General features: G+C 37.7%; 2 protein-coding genes across 2 annotated transcripts in view; both read left to right on the plus strand.

The window, feature by feature from the left end:
* Window positions 1–5,807, plus strand: part of LOC103471521 (ATP-binding cassette sub-family C member 5) — a 34,078-nt gene extending 28,271 nt beyond the window's left edge. The window contains exons 23-29 of the mRNA XM_008420567.3: window positions 744–833; window positions 1,835–2,027; window positions 2,147–2,306; window positions 4,031–4,109; window positions 4,189–4,302; window positions 4,555–4,719; window positions 5,691–5,807. Coding sequence (XP_008418789.1) covers window positions 744–833; window positions 1,835–2,027; window positions 2,147–2,306; window positions 4,031–4,109; window positions 4,189–4,302; window positions 4,555–4,719; window positions 5,691–5,786 — 897 coding nt within the window. The 3' untranslated portion in view covers window positions 5,787–5,807. The remainder of the gene's footprint in view (window positions 1–743; window positions 834–1,834; window positions 2,028–2,146; window positions 2,307–4,030; window positions 4,110–4,188; window positions 4,303–4,554; window positions 4,720–5,690) is intronic.
* A 6,418-nt stretch (window positions 5,808–12,225) lies between these two features.
* The window catches only part of med12 (mediator complex subunit 12), a 29,297-nt gene continuing 27,505 nt past the window's right edge, over window positions 12,226–14,017 (plus strand). The window contains exon 1 of the mRNA XM_017307220.2: window positions 12,226–12,394. Within this exon, the coding sequence (XP_017162709.1) occupies window positions 12,293–12,394 (102 nt within the window). The 5' untranslated portion in view covers window positions 12,226–12,292. The remainder of the gene's footprint in view (window positions 12,395–14,017) is intronic.

Below are 14,017 nucleotides of genomic sequence, written 5' to 3' on the forward strand. Positions count from 1 at the left end.
TTCCAAGCTTATAAATATTTTCAGCATTTTGTCTAATGGTCTTCAAAAGTCTTAAATTTGAGTTGGTGAAACCTGCAGAAAACCTGATACTTTGCAGAAATGTCCTGAGCTACAATTACAGCTGCAGGTCTTTTTTAGGGTGTTTCTATTTAGGGCTTTATATATCTAGAAAATCAAAATTTTAAGCAATTTTCTTTGCCAACTAGCTCAAGTTCCATTTTTCAGAAGGATGTTGTCTCTGAACATCAGTTTTAAATTCTTACCACAGATTCTTAGTTGGATTTAGATCTGGACTTTAAACCGTTCTATTACATGAGTATACTTTGATCTAAAACATCCATGGCACTATGTTTATGGTCGTTTTCCTGTCGGAAAGCAACTTAAAGTCTTTTTGAAAGGTGTAGCTCTTAATTTACAAGTCGAGCTACATTTGCGTATGACATAAAATACCAAAATAAGACACAGAGGTTTGCTATAGGTATGAATTTCTTTATATGTGTGCTTGTGTCAGTGTGTGTGTGAGCGTGTGGAGGAGCTGGTTTAAGTGTGAATTTTGCAGCATTTTATCACATGTTCTAATCAACACAATCAGTGCAGATAATTAAGCTCAATTAGCAAGGCTGTGAAGGAGGCATGTCAGCGAATCTCTGCTGATGATGCCTAAGCAGGCAGAGCTTTAAGGTAATTGGTGTGACAGTGATAATTATTAACCTTTTCACTCCCTGTTTGTGTTTCACCTCCAGCTGACCGGCCTGTTTCAGTTCACCGTGCGGCTCCTGTCCGAGACCGAAGCTCGCTTCACATCGGTTGAAAGGATAAATCATTACATCAAGGTAAAGGAGCGTTAGTCTGCGGGATCACAGCAGGCAGGGCTGGGCGATGTGGCTTAAAAATAGAATCTCTTTGCTTGATTTCTTTTATAAAAACGGAAAATACAAATGACAGAAAATATTTTCAAAAAGTGGCTTTTATTTCAATCATCCGTTCTGTAAGTTCTACTACAGAACTTACAGGGCCAATCTACAAACATTTTTGCTTTATGACAAGAATGTAATCTTAATATTAGCAGAAAAAAAGATGCAATTTTACCAGAAAAACATCTTAGAAGCTCTTCAATTATAAAAAATGCTCCTAGAGTTATCAGGTTCTGTTGTTTTAAAGTCTTGCTACTACTAATAATAATAAGAATAATATAATAATGTGATGCTGGTATTTTGAAATATGAAATATTATCTATAAAACTCATACCAAAGTATAATTCAACATTTTACATTTAAATTTTTTATTTTCTATGTTGGATTTCTCATAAAATTACGACTTTTTTCCCCAAATATTACGACTGCATTCTTGTACTATTATGACTTTAGCCTTGCAATAAAAAAATAAAAATCTTAGCCTGGCTCTAAGACTTTGTCGCAGAGTTGAGCTGAATTCAAAGTCCAAATGAACTGACATGACTCTGAACTATGGACATTGGTGAAAAAAAATCCACGTTTTCCAAAAATTATATCTTCAGAAACCAAAAACTTGATTAATCGATGAAATCGATTTATCGCCCAGCGCTGACAGCAGGTAACCAGAATGACGCAGCAGATTTCATCAGGGCAGCTGCCGAGTTTTGTTCATGTTTTTGTGTTATGTGCGTGTGATTTGCACACACTTCGTAGCACATGACAGAGCTTGTCACGCAAACCACAACTTCTTCCCCTTTAGAGGAAAGGGGGGGAAAAAAAGCTTATAGAGCAAAAATCAGTACAGATCAGTGGGGGGTGGGGCGCTCCTCTTCAGGAACTCAGTGATTCATAGCAGATACCATCGCCTCTCCTTATCTCAGATACTTGACAGTGAGGCGCCCAGACAGAGTCCTGAGGCAGCCGCTCCTGCCCCCTCCTGGCCTCAGCAGGGAAAGATCAGCTTCCAGGATGTGGACATGCGCTATCGGGATCATCTGCCACTGGTGCTTAAGAGCCTGTCGTTTACCATTCTCCCCGAAGAGACCGTCGGCATCGTAGGCCGCACAGGATCAGGTACAGCTGACCCCTTCTCTGTTCCTCAGCCAGCAGCGTTTCCAGCTCACATTTACGTCTCTGTTTCAACATGTCCACATTTGTCGGCACAGCATCTTTTTTCGTGTGTGTGTTTGCAGGGAAGTCCTCTCTGGCTGTAGCTTTGTTCAGGCTCGTGGAGCTCAGCGCAGGCTCCATAGTCATTGATGGGATCGATATTGCACAGATTGGCCTGGATGACCTGCGGAGCAAGCTGGCCATCATTCCCCAGGAGCCAGTACTCTTTATTGGGACCGTCAGGTAATCCAGTTACTATTACTGGGACTCCTGCTCCGTTCAGGGATGTAAAATGAATTTTGATCAAAAATACCCTACAAAAAAACAATTACATCCCATTAGGTCTGAAGCGATGAATCAGATTAATTGTGATGAGTCTGTTATTGAATTAATAGTCAATTAATTTAGTAATCAATTAATTCTTAGCTGGCGCATACAGACTCAAAAAAATGTCAGTTGCTGAAGGAACAACATTCTCAGAGCTATAATTAAACCAAAACTGTACAAAAAATGTATATATTCTGGTAAAAAATAAAACAACAACCTTTGTTCGTAAGTCCGTTTTACCCACAACTCCTCAGAAGGCTAGAGTGCTATCAAATAATTATTTGGTTCATCCAAAATTAATGTACACATCATCCCTAAACTGTATTAGTTTTAAGTCAAACAGAAAGGTGGAGCTTTTCACATGTTGCCCATAACTTTTATCGAAATGTTATTTTCCGTGCTCATCTTTCTGATTGGCTGCCAGTCAAATCTATCAAGAAACTTTGCTTCTCAAGCTGCTGTATCAAGCGCAAAAAAGAAAAGTTTCTGACAGAAAAAGATTGAGGTGGAGGACATTACTGCAGAAAACCCTAAGAATTCAAGGGCAGCTAGAAAAAGAAAGCAGCATTTATTCTAAATGCATGTAATAATAATTGAATATTGAATAAAAGTGAGAAAACAAACATGTTTATTTACAAATTTTGTAGCATTGTTTTTGGTGCGTCTGTGCTCCAGTACATTACATTTTAATGATTGCATCATCTTCTCAGCGTGCCATCAAGTGCTGCAGATGCCTGTTAGTCACCATTAATTAAAGTCAGGTATGGAAGCAGGGAAGCAAATAAAACATGCAGGTCAAAGTGAGTCCTGAGGACCAGAGATGACCGTCGCTACTCTAGACTTTAACATGACTCACATTTTTCAGGAACTAATTTATTTATTATTTATGTTTTTTTTTTATTTGCCTTGAAGTGAAAACAATCAAAACAAACAGAAATAAGTGCTTGACATATTTTACTCTGAGTGTAATGAAACCATTTATAAAATATGCGTCTCACATCCCAAGTTAATTTACTGAAATAAATTGCATTTTAAAAATTATTCTAATTTATTGAGAAGCACCTCAATATGCAGAATATGAACATGATTGATCATTTGTAATACTTGCGGAGTCTGACCTTTAAGCTGAAAACTGGTTAAAACGGCAGTTTAACCAGAGAGGAAAGAGCAACGTAAGAACAGAAACCTGCGGCGTGTTCGTTGGATGTTTCTGACTGAGTAAACATTTGGGAGGGCAGATGGGAAGAGTAAAAACAATTTCAGGTAATGGCAGACATAAGATCTGCTTGCTGCTGCTTATAGGCCTCCTAACGCTTCAGAATTTACAGCCTGTGGATAATTACACTGTAAAATGTATGTCAGCAGCAACTTAGAAAAATATTCATTAAAACCGGTGCAAAGAGAATCCAATTAAGCTGATAAACTGGGTGAAGATTCATGTCACTTAAAAATGCATTCGCAAACAGGAAGCAATAAACTTCGGTCTCCTTTATATACAAAATGCAGGATCATTATTATGCGTAAACATCATTCTGTTTACTTGTAATGTCAATTTTAGATACTGAAAGGTTTCCTGAATGAATTTGATGCAATAATGTGAAGTTATTTAATCTTTGTTATGATTTCTCTCCCCCCCCCAGGAGCAATTTAGACCCGTGGGATCAATACTCTGACGAGCAGATCTGGGAAGCTCTTGAGAAAACCCACATTAAAGAAATGGTAAGTTATTTGATCAACAGGTTGCAGATTGCACGCAAAGCCTGTCCTCACAGTTTGGCTCCTGTGTGACCCTCCACAGGTCTGCCAGCTGCCTCATTCCCTCCACTCGGAGGTGACGGAGAACGGGGAGAACTTCTCGGTGGGAGAACGGCAGCTCCTCTGTGTAGCCAGGGCCCTCCTGAGGAACAGCAAGGTGCCGATTTCATTGTGCTGCCATCTTTTATTTACATCCTCAACTTTTTCTCTGGATGAGCAATGATCTCCTCCGGTTCAGTTAATGAGAAAATAAGAGCCTCCTTTCATCTCGTTTTCAATGGGATACCAGTGCCACCTAGTGTTGGCCACCTGAACTGCATCTTTAACTATGTATAAAGGCACAGGCTGCGAATAGCTGTTTAAAGCTGCAGCTTTCATTGTTTCTCTCTCGCTCTGAAACTGTTTTCAGATTCTTATTCTGGACGAGGCTACGGCGGCCATCGACAGAGAGACGGATCGTCTGATCCAGAAGACGATTCGCACCGCGTTCAACAGCTGCACAACTCTCATCATCGCACATCGTCTCAACACAGTGATGAGCTGCAGCAGGGTCATGGTCCTGGACAATGGCCAGGTGGGTTGAAAAGCGAAGCGTGTTTACAAACTGAAGCAGCGCTGTGGCTTAGACCTGATGCGTAGAAAGTTGTTTCTTTTTCTGCTTGAAAACGACCTGTGAAGCGTTTAGAGAACATGCAACGTCCAAATGTGATTATTGGTTTATTGAGAACATAATTTTTGGTACAAACTAGAATATGTTTTTGATATTTTACTGTTTCTAGACAGCTTTTATTGATTAACTAGTCAAAATTTTCACAGAAACGTACAGATAGAAACCTTAAGAACCAATTTAGACTGTGTATTTGCAAAAAATACTTTGTGAGTTTAGTCACTCTTTAAAGAGGAGCAGCAAAAATAAATGAGGCGATGATCTGAGCTTTCCAACAACTCGTAGAGTTATCTAGGCCATGCTACTGTGAAATATCTGTTGCCCTGCCTGGATTTTGAGCTGTTAGCATGTCATGATAGTCATAAGACTGTCATACAAAAACAATGTTCAGTCAGAGGCGTTTTCAGATTTGTTGCAACACTGACTGCTACCAAAGATTCTGCTGCCAAAGATTGATACTTGGATAATATGAGTTACATTTAATTTCTCCTTGAAATAAATATTAAGTATGTTGGAGTTGAATTCAATAAAATAAAATACAATGAATATATTTTATATTCACAGAGTTCGTGTTTATAATACTCATGTTATAGAATAGTTCAAACAGTTAAAAGCCCCAAATTGTCAGGGTTTCCTGCCGATGATGTGTGCATGCAAATCATTATTAGAAACTGAACCGCATCAACTCTCCCCGTCTGAGTCTCAAAGGAAAATCCAAATATATGTTATATACACTAAAAGAAATTCAACAAAACCAAGGAATAATTTCGACATATTCATTCTTTGTATTACTCTGCTTCTTACAAGGTTTCAATACCGAGTGAGTCTAGATGTAATTCACTGACACTGATCGTGTCTTATCTGTTTCCTGCTCACAGATTCTGGAGTTCGACTCGCCGGCAGCCTTGCTCGCAAATGAAAACTCAAGATTTGGAGCCATGATAGAGGCGTCAGAAAGCAGCCAAAGCAGATAAAATAAAACACTCTGAAGACGACAGCCGTGATCCTGAAAATATATGCAAATACGTCATTTACATGGCGAATACACACACACACACACAATTATAATGTGAAGGAAAATAATGGGTTGATATCAGTTCTCTGAGTAACACTGTCTGTTATTTGCCACATTAAAGACCCAGGGACTATATTTAAACATTAAGCTCATCAAGTATCAGTATACAAATTAAGATTCAGCTAACTCTGGATGTTTGTTGCTGTCAAGGCCAAATAATTAACTCAGACAATAGCACTTTATGTTTGATGTGGTGCTTCCTTTTTCTTTGGAGGTCGGTTAATCAGAGTTTTAGTATTTTGTTTTGTTACTTAAACCTCAGAGAGCAGGAATGTACACATTAACCAGAGAAAAACGTAATATCTCATGTTTCATCCGTATGTTTTCCAGGAATGTATTAGCTTGAGACCATGTTTCAACAAAAATCACCTGTTCTTCATTCCCATCAGGTACCTTTTGCTAAAAATAGGAATTTTTTTGGTGTAATTTTAGTTTTGTTTTTTAGCCGTGTGCTGTTTTAACACTTTCAGGTTTTATGAAAGAGTCAGCCATGTCGGCACGCTTTTTATGACTACTTTCATGTACAGTACTGTGATTTGAACTGAGCTAATGTTTCCAAATGCTGGAGTTTAAAATCTGCACCTTTTTATTGCGTTTGTTGTAGGCTGGAGGGACCGTACGTAATGTTTTCACAAGCCAGAGGATTTTAGACATTTGCCTTATAGTAAAGTACGTGCTGAACAATCAAGAAAAGTGCAATAATACTTTTTCAAGATTGCCTTTATACACTTGAGATTGTAATGCTGCAATAATTTTGTTAAATGTCAGATTTTTAATATAATGTTTTTTAATAAAATGTTTACATAAATGAGTGTCCACAGTTTTTTTGTTTTTTTTACAAGATGATAATCTTGGGTGTAATTTAATGTCTGTACAAATACATTTTATAATAATATAACGTTAAAAATATCAAAAACAAGAGCTGGGTTTCTGATTTTAAATCTTCACTTTTAAACCATAAATTGAAAAGTTAACATTTTTCCTTTTTCAACCAGCAGACTCTTGCAGAACCTCTAAATGGTTCTCAGGCCCCCAGGGAGCCTTTTAGCCTGAACACCCTGCAGCGGAATAGACGCTAGTAAAGTCATCTGCACACCAAATGCTGCAATACATTTTAAAGCAATCTTTTTAGTTAATGCATTGCTTGTTGACTTTACTCAACCATCCATTCAATGTTTTTCTTTTTGTTGTTCAGAGCACAAGCCTTAATTAGCACCAGCTGAAGAAGAAGCTGTTGAAAAGAACAGCCACAATAGCATACATCCTTCTCTGTTTCTCAGTGTCATGAGCTAAAAATGCAAAATGCTGTGCAGCAGAAAACTTAACACTCCACATCAGCCTGAACACACCATCCTCACAGTGAGACTTGGCAGTGCGCTGTTCTTCAGCAGGAACCCTGAAAACTTAAAACATGCTGGAGGTTAAAGACTTTAGGGTGGAGATTCAGCTTGTAGCAAGATGTCAACTCTGGCTTGAGGAAGGGCGTTCGGCACGTGTCGAACATGTTTTCTAATTTTATTTATTTGTTAAAGAAAAAAGGAGACCATGTATCATTTTCTTTCCCCTTCACAATTATACACTAAAATACATTGTGGTTTTATTGTGATTTTTATTGTTTATTTTTTTAACCAAACGACCCTTTTTTTTTTTTTTTAGATGATATGATACGGTTGTACCTGTGGGTAAGAAAGATAAATGTGTGAAGAGCTCACATTCATCTCAATAGGTAACCTACACTCAGACAAGTTCATGGTCAGACACCACCTTTTAACAAGGAAGATAACTGAAGGAATAAACAGAAACTTCACAATCTGAGTGCCAGGGTAGAGCTAACACTAACAAGAGCAACACGATCAGAACCTTGTAGCAATCAAGTCAAACAGTGTAAAACCCTTATCTCCAGGAGACTCTGACTGACAAGGATCTGCTCACACCCTCCTCAGTACTGCTAAACCAAGAAATCCACTTGTTCAGCCCTTGAGATCAACACCAGAAGTAATAACATCTGCACTGCATGACCTGTCTAACTGGAAGTCCTTTCCTGCAGCAGAAAGCTTCCAACATTGTGATTTAAAGCATCAGTGGCTTTTGAATCGGTTTAGAAGATGGTCAAAATCCAGAATTTCCTGAAGCTCTTTAACCTCACAGGTCATTTAATTCATTGTTTAGTGAACCACCTATTCCTGGCATTGCAAGCAAAAGCAGGAAATGTGAACACAAGTCACGTAGGGTTCATTTGCATGGTGCATTTAAAAACAAATGTTGCTGAACTAACCTGTGGATATAAGAATAAAACAGAAACTGCCTTTATTGTCCTGCAAAAGGGAATTTCTGGTGCTACAGCATCATCAGGTAAAAAGGTTCACATAAAGTTTGAAACATAATATCAAAAGCAATATCAATGATAATAGTAATAACAATAACATACTGAAAATACTGTGCATTTGTTAGAAATAAAAATATCGGACTTGTGATCCGTTGGACGTGCAACCGAGTTGGAGCACTTTTCCAACAATGTTCATATTGTGCATGCATATTGAATATCAAAAAAGACAGACTATTTACAATTTACAATACAGCTTATTGATGCAGAAATGCAGGTGTACAATAATAGCAGAAATTTTCTTTAAAATACATATTGGTTTTGTTGGGAGCAGTGATGGTTGCAGTCTGAGCTGCTGGGAGGAAGGGTCTCCTCTAAGACTCCTTTCTGCACTTAGGATGCAGCAGCCTATCACTGAAGGAGCTCTGCAGTTCAGCAACAGCTTTAAGAAAGAGCATAAAACCAAATACACAGATGATGGGAAAATATGTTTTAAAAATAATAAAACCTCTATAAAACTGGAACATTTACGTGTTCTGTTTGTTGTGTTGTAATCTGCGTGATAAGTTATATGATTTCCATGCCTTGAAAGGTTTGGTACCTGTGTGCCTGCCTAGACCTCATGCCTGACCTCTGAGATGTTTATTCTCTCTTCTTAAAAAAGAAGTTTTGGATCTCAGCACCAAGCCATACTTTCTGTCAGTCCTATGCATAAAAACCATAAAAATACATGAAACTCTGTGGTTGCATTAAAGAGGAGTCAATGGTTTTGAAAAGCACTTTATGTAATCTGGCAGCCTGAGCACGTAAGGCTCGAAGAATAAACAAGGTGATAGGAGCCTCCGTGTTGTAGGGATCAGTTATGTGATAAAAATCAACACAAGCAAACAGAACCAGTGAAGTGGAAAATGTATAGGAAAGAGGTACTCTTGCTTTCCTGTGTGTGTTTAAAAGACAAAGTGCAGCAATCTGAAGCCTTACTGTTGACAGCAAAAAATGACATGAAGAAAGTGCATTTGCCTTAGGTAAAAGTACGTTTTTGAACTTTACTTCTAATTTCCTGCCAAATTTTACACGCAAAACTCTCTTCTTTGTATCGTAAGTGAAACTGCTGCAGATGTTCAAGACATCAGGCGCAAATCAGAAACACAGTGCAGTTTCCAGAGAAACTGCTGTGGTTTTACTGGGACTGTCCACAGTTTACACCTTGTTAAACAGTTCAGGCTTACTCAAAGCTGAAGAGGGTGGAGACAGACCAAGCTGTCACCAAGAACCATCAGCTGTGACTAAATATAATTCTCTTTGGAATAACCACACTGATTTGTAAACATTTAAAGCAAGATAACACAAGAACTGGGGACCCAGAGTTTCTTCTGCTACTCTGAATAATCTTCAAACCTTCTTGTACCCTTCAGGGAACGTTCCTTATGAAGGATTTTTTTGAGGCCAATCCTTGAACAATTTCAGGGTTTTTAAAAATTATCTTTCGGGAACCTTGGCAAAGTTGCCTGAAGGTCCTCTAAATGTTTCACAGAATACACACAAGGGAACGTTCTTCATGGCTTCTCCACAGTCCAGTAAGGGATAAAAGTGGGATTCCCAGTAACTGCACTGGTTATAAAAACTGAAGACAACATGTTCCCGTTATAGTTTCTGTCCGTGTCCTACAACAGGAATAGTTTTTACACATTTTACATAACTGAATTTGCATTCCCTTTCTCATTTTCCCTCTTGTAGGATGAGAGTCAGGTGATAGTCAAAGATTTAGAGCAAACATTGGAGTTGAACTTTATGAAGGACAAAATATAAACTACAAAATTAAACAAGACCCAGAAATCTTAGGGAATTTTGAAATTAACTTGTTGAAGTTTTTATTTCTGAAATTATCTGACAAGATTTAGAAAAAACAATGTAACTGTTCGATGCATAAATATACTGCTTTCTATGAGTATTCATGCACTGGATACCACAATTCAACACATTTGATTTAAGATTTTATCTGATAGCTCAAGATAGATAAACACAAAATGGAGTGCAATTATGAAGTGAAAGGAAAACAATTCATAGTTTTCAAAAGCTTTCAGAAATAAATAAAACCCAGTGGTGCCTTATTAGTAAATGGAGTCCATTTGTGAGTAATTTACATCAGTTCTGTAAAGGCTTTGAAGATTTGTTGAAGAACTTGCGTGACAAACATCAACATGAAGACCAAGAAGCAGCAGACAAGGCAGGGAACAAATAGTTTCAAAAAAAGGTTATAAAACAAAATCCCAGTTCTTGAACATCAGAACACTAACTACTAGTCTGTCATCTGAAAATGGAAAAATTGTTGCAAACCTACCAAAACATGACCAGCATCAATCAAAGAAGCAGCCAAGAAGCCAAAGGTAACTCTGGATCGCCTGCAGTCATCCACAAACTGGGTGGAGGAGAATTATGAATCATGCGCTCCACAAATCACTGTGGCTTGTGACAAGCTGGCTACAAATGAGACTTTTGTAGTTCCTTCCTTCAACAACAGCTTTCCTCATACTGTGTTTTTATTGGTAGAGTGCAAAACCAATAATGATCCTGTCAAAAGACTCTCTTCTCTCTCCTACTGGATTTGCCATGGGCCTCTTGGCCATTTCTCTGATTACTGATCTATTTAGTCAGCCTGTCAGTTTATCCAGGGAGCAATGTCTTATGTTCTTGGTTTGCAGTTAAGGTGCTCTTTGCTTTTATAGATGATGGACTGAGGGCTGTTCCATGATATGTTCAAAGGAGAAGCATATTGTTTTATAATCCGATTCTGCTCAGGGATAAAGTGCCCACAGCTCTATCCCTGACCAGTCTGCTGTTTCTTGATCCTGATGGTGCTGTTTGTTCACTAGATTTCTCTAGCAAATCTATACAGTGGCTTCACAAAACACCTACATTTACAATAGAATTCAATGAGACACAGATGCACTTTATTTGCTAATGAGATGTTTTCTAAAGGCAAGTGAGTGCACTGGATTGTATTTAGGGGCGTTGGGAGAAGGATGAATGCACATTTTTGTATATTTTGAAAACCAAACAATATTCTTCTTGCATTTCCTTAATTTATACGTTGCTTTTTGTTGGTTAATGTTATGAAGCATCCCTAAACTTACTTGAGTAAACCTTCTGGACAGCCAAGTTACTCTGAGTAACTTCACTAAACAAATAACAAACTTGATTAAACCAAAAATTCACCAGAGGCAGACACAATCAGTTTACATGAATGTGGGACCTCTTGTTTGTTTACAAATATTTTTGTTCTGCTATTTATTTTTAATCTGCTGAGTATTTTGCCATTTACAGGTCAAGAAGATACAGTAAGCAGTACGTTTTCTCTGGAAGAACAACATCCTGTATCCATACCTACTGTACTCTATGTACTTAGTTTACTAAGTTTTATGTTTTAAAATGTTAATTTTTGTGAAGTGTTCATTCTACCTTAATCTGTTATTTTGTGATGTCTGAAGTTATCAGTAAAATTTGTTACAGTACTCGAGTAGCTTTTTTAAGAAATACTTGTTTACTCTTACCAGAGTAATTTCTTGAATGACTGCTTTTTATTTTTACTTTTATTTGCGTAAAAATGTGTTTAAGTAGTGCTACTCTTACTTGGGTACAATTTTTGTATACTCAACATTTAATATCCATCAATACTTAAAATACTTACAAATTCTAAAAAATTAAAGTATTTTTTAATTAATCTGTATCAACTTAATGTCAGATTAATAGTCTATCGACGTAAACAAATCTGGAAAAAGTCATTATGTTAGACGCAGTTATTTGCCTCTAACATAACGCAAATAACTGCGCTATAAGTGCACGTTTTATGTGGACTTATAGCACATAAACATTCTATAAGTGCATGTTTATGTGCTAAACATGCTATAAGTGCATGTTTGTGTGGACTTATAGCACATAAACATGCTGTAAGTGCATGTTTATGTGCTATTATTTTGAAGTTGGCGTTTGAAAGCATCCCGGAAGCTCGTTTGCTTGTTGTCGCCCCGTGCTCAGGCTGCTGCTGCTGGGGAGGTGGAAAGCCCTGGCTGTGATGCCGCTGGATGATGGCTGCTTTCGGGATCTTAAGTTACGAACACCGGCCTTTAAAGCGGCCCCGCCTCGGCCCTCCAGACGTCTATCCCCAGGATCCAAAACAAAAAGAGGTAAGGACCGCTGCTTTGTGGAATATAAAAACCCAGGATCAATGTTTTAGTGAAATAAAATGCCCTAACAGAGCAGCGGAGCTAGCTAGCAGCTGCTAGCCTGCTTAGCAGCCCTGCAGACGTTTCGGGCCTCGCAGTAACAATGAGCAGCAGCAGCTTGTTAACCAGCTCGGTCCGGCTTAAGTTTGGAAAAACAACCCGCTGCTGTCACGACCAGTCCAGCTGGGCTAGCTCCTCAGCTAACAGATGTGGGTATAAACTGCTACATTTCTTCTGTTTCGTGGAACAAAACAGAAAACGTCGGCTATTTAAATTCTGCCTGACTTGTTTGTTTGGGTTATTTAACTGGTTGCTACACAATGACGTTAGCTGAACTTGCTAATCTAATCCTTTTAAAATATTCAGAGCATGTTTAAAAGAAGTGGTCAAGTTTAATTTATTCTCTGGGACGCTAAGTACCGTCTATTAATCTGACATTAAGCTGATACAATTCAACTCCAAAAGACTTTACTAATCCCAAAGGGAATTGGAAATATTGTAACAAGAGAGTATACAGAAATTGTACTCAAGTTAAGAGTAGCACTACTTCAACATATTTTACTCAAGTAAAAAGTAAAACCCGTTAAAGACATTACTCAGAAGTAAACAAGTATTTTAAAAATATGACACTCAAGTACTGAGAACATATGACTCAATACTTAATGATGGAATCAGTCAAAAATCTAAAGTTATTTACAGATTCTGGTATTTTAAATGTCAAAATGACAAATAATGTAATTACATAATAACCTATTCAGACAGAAGGGACATTTTTCTAAATCAACATTTTAAAATATAAAACCTACTAAATTCATACTTTCTTGTAGGTGTTGTTAGTATGTTGGAACCCATTTCCAGTGACAATGTACTGCTTTTTATAACTTCTCGGCCTGCGAATGGTGCAAAACGTTCAATATAAAAAACATTAGAACATAAAAGGTTTTAAACAAACAATAGCTCTCAAATTAATGTACACTGTAGGCATGTGTCTACCTCTGTTGTATTTTTATTTTAAACATTTTTGCTTTATTTAGTGAAGTTACTACCAATGGGCAGAGTGTCCGGAAATTTTACTTCAGTGGGAGAAACGATACTTTGTGACAATATTCCTCAAGTAAAAGTAAAAACTTTGTCAAAACTCATGTGCATTTAACTAGTTACTATTAATCTCTGGTTTTAACTTATATTATTTAAGGTTCTTCATAGAGTTGTTGTCAATGCTGTTGGCTGTGTGAAGGAAGGTTCTCCTGTAGCGGTCCGTGTTACAGCGAATTTGAAGAAGCCTCTGATGAAAGACACTTTGTTGTTGTATAACAGTCTCATGAAGAGAATACTCTATAATTTACTTTATTGTATGACGAATCCTTCTTTGAATCATAATCTCCAGAGGTTCCACAGTCGTCCACAGAACAGAACCGGCTTTCTTTATCAGGTTGCTCTTTAAATGCCTGGCTCTGATGCTGCTACCCCAACAGAAGAGATGACTTTCTCAACAACAGACTTGAGATATGCTCAGGTATGCATACTGACATACCTGAGCTGTTCTTCGTTGTAGATGCCGTCACTACAAGAATCCATATGTGC

This window comes from Poecilia reticulata, chromosome 10 (assembly GCF_904066995.2).
Source record: "Poecilia reticulata chromosome 10, P_reticulata-male-v2, whole genome shotgun sequence".
NCBI lineage: Eukaryota > Metazoa > Chordata > Actinopteri > Cyprinodontiformes > Poeciliidae > Poecilia > Poecilia reticulata.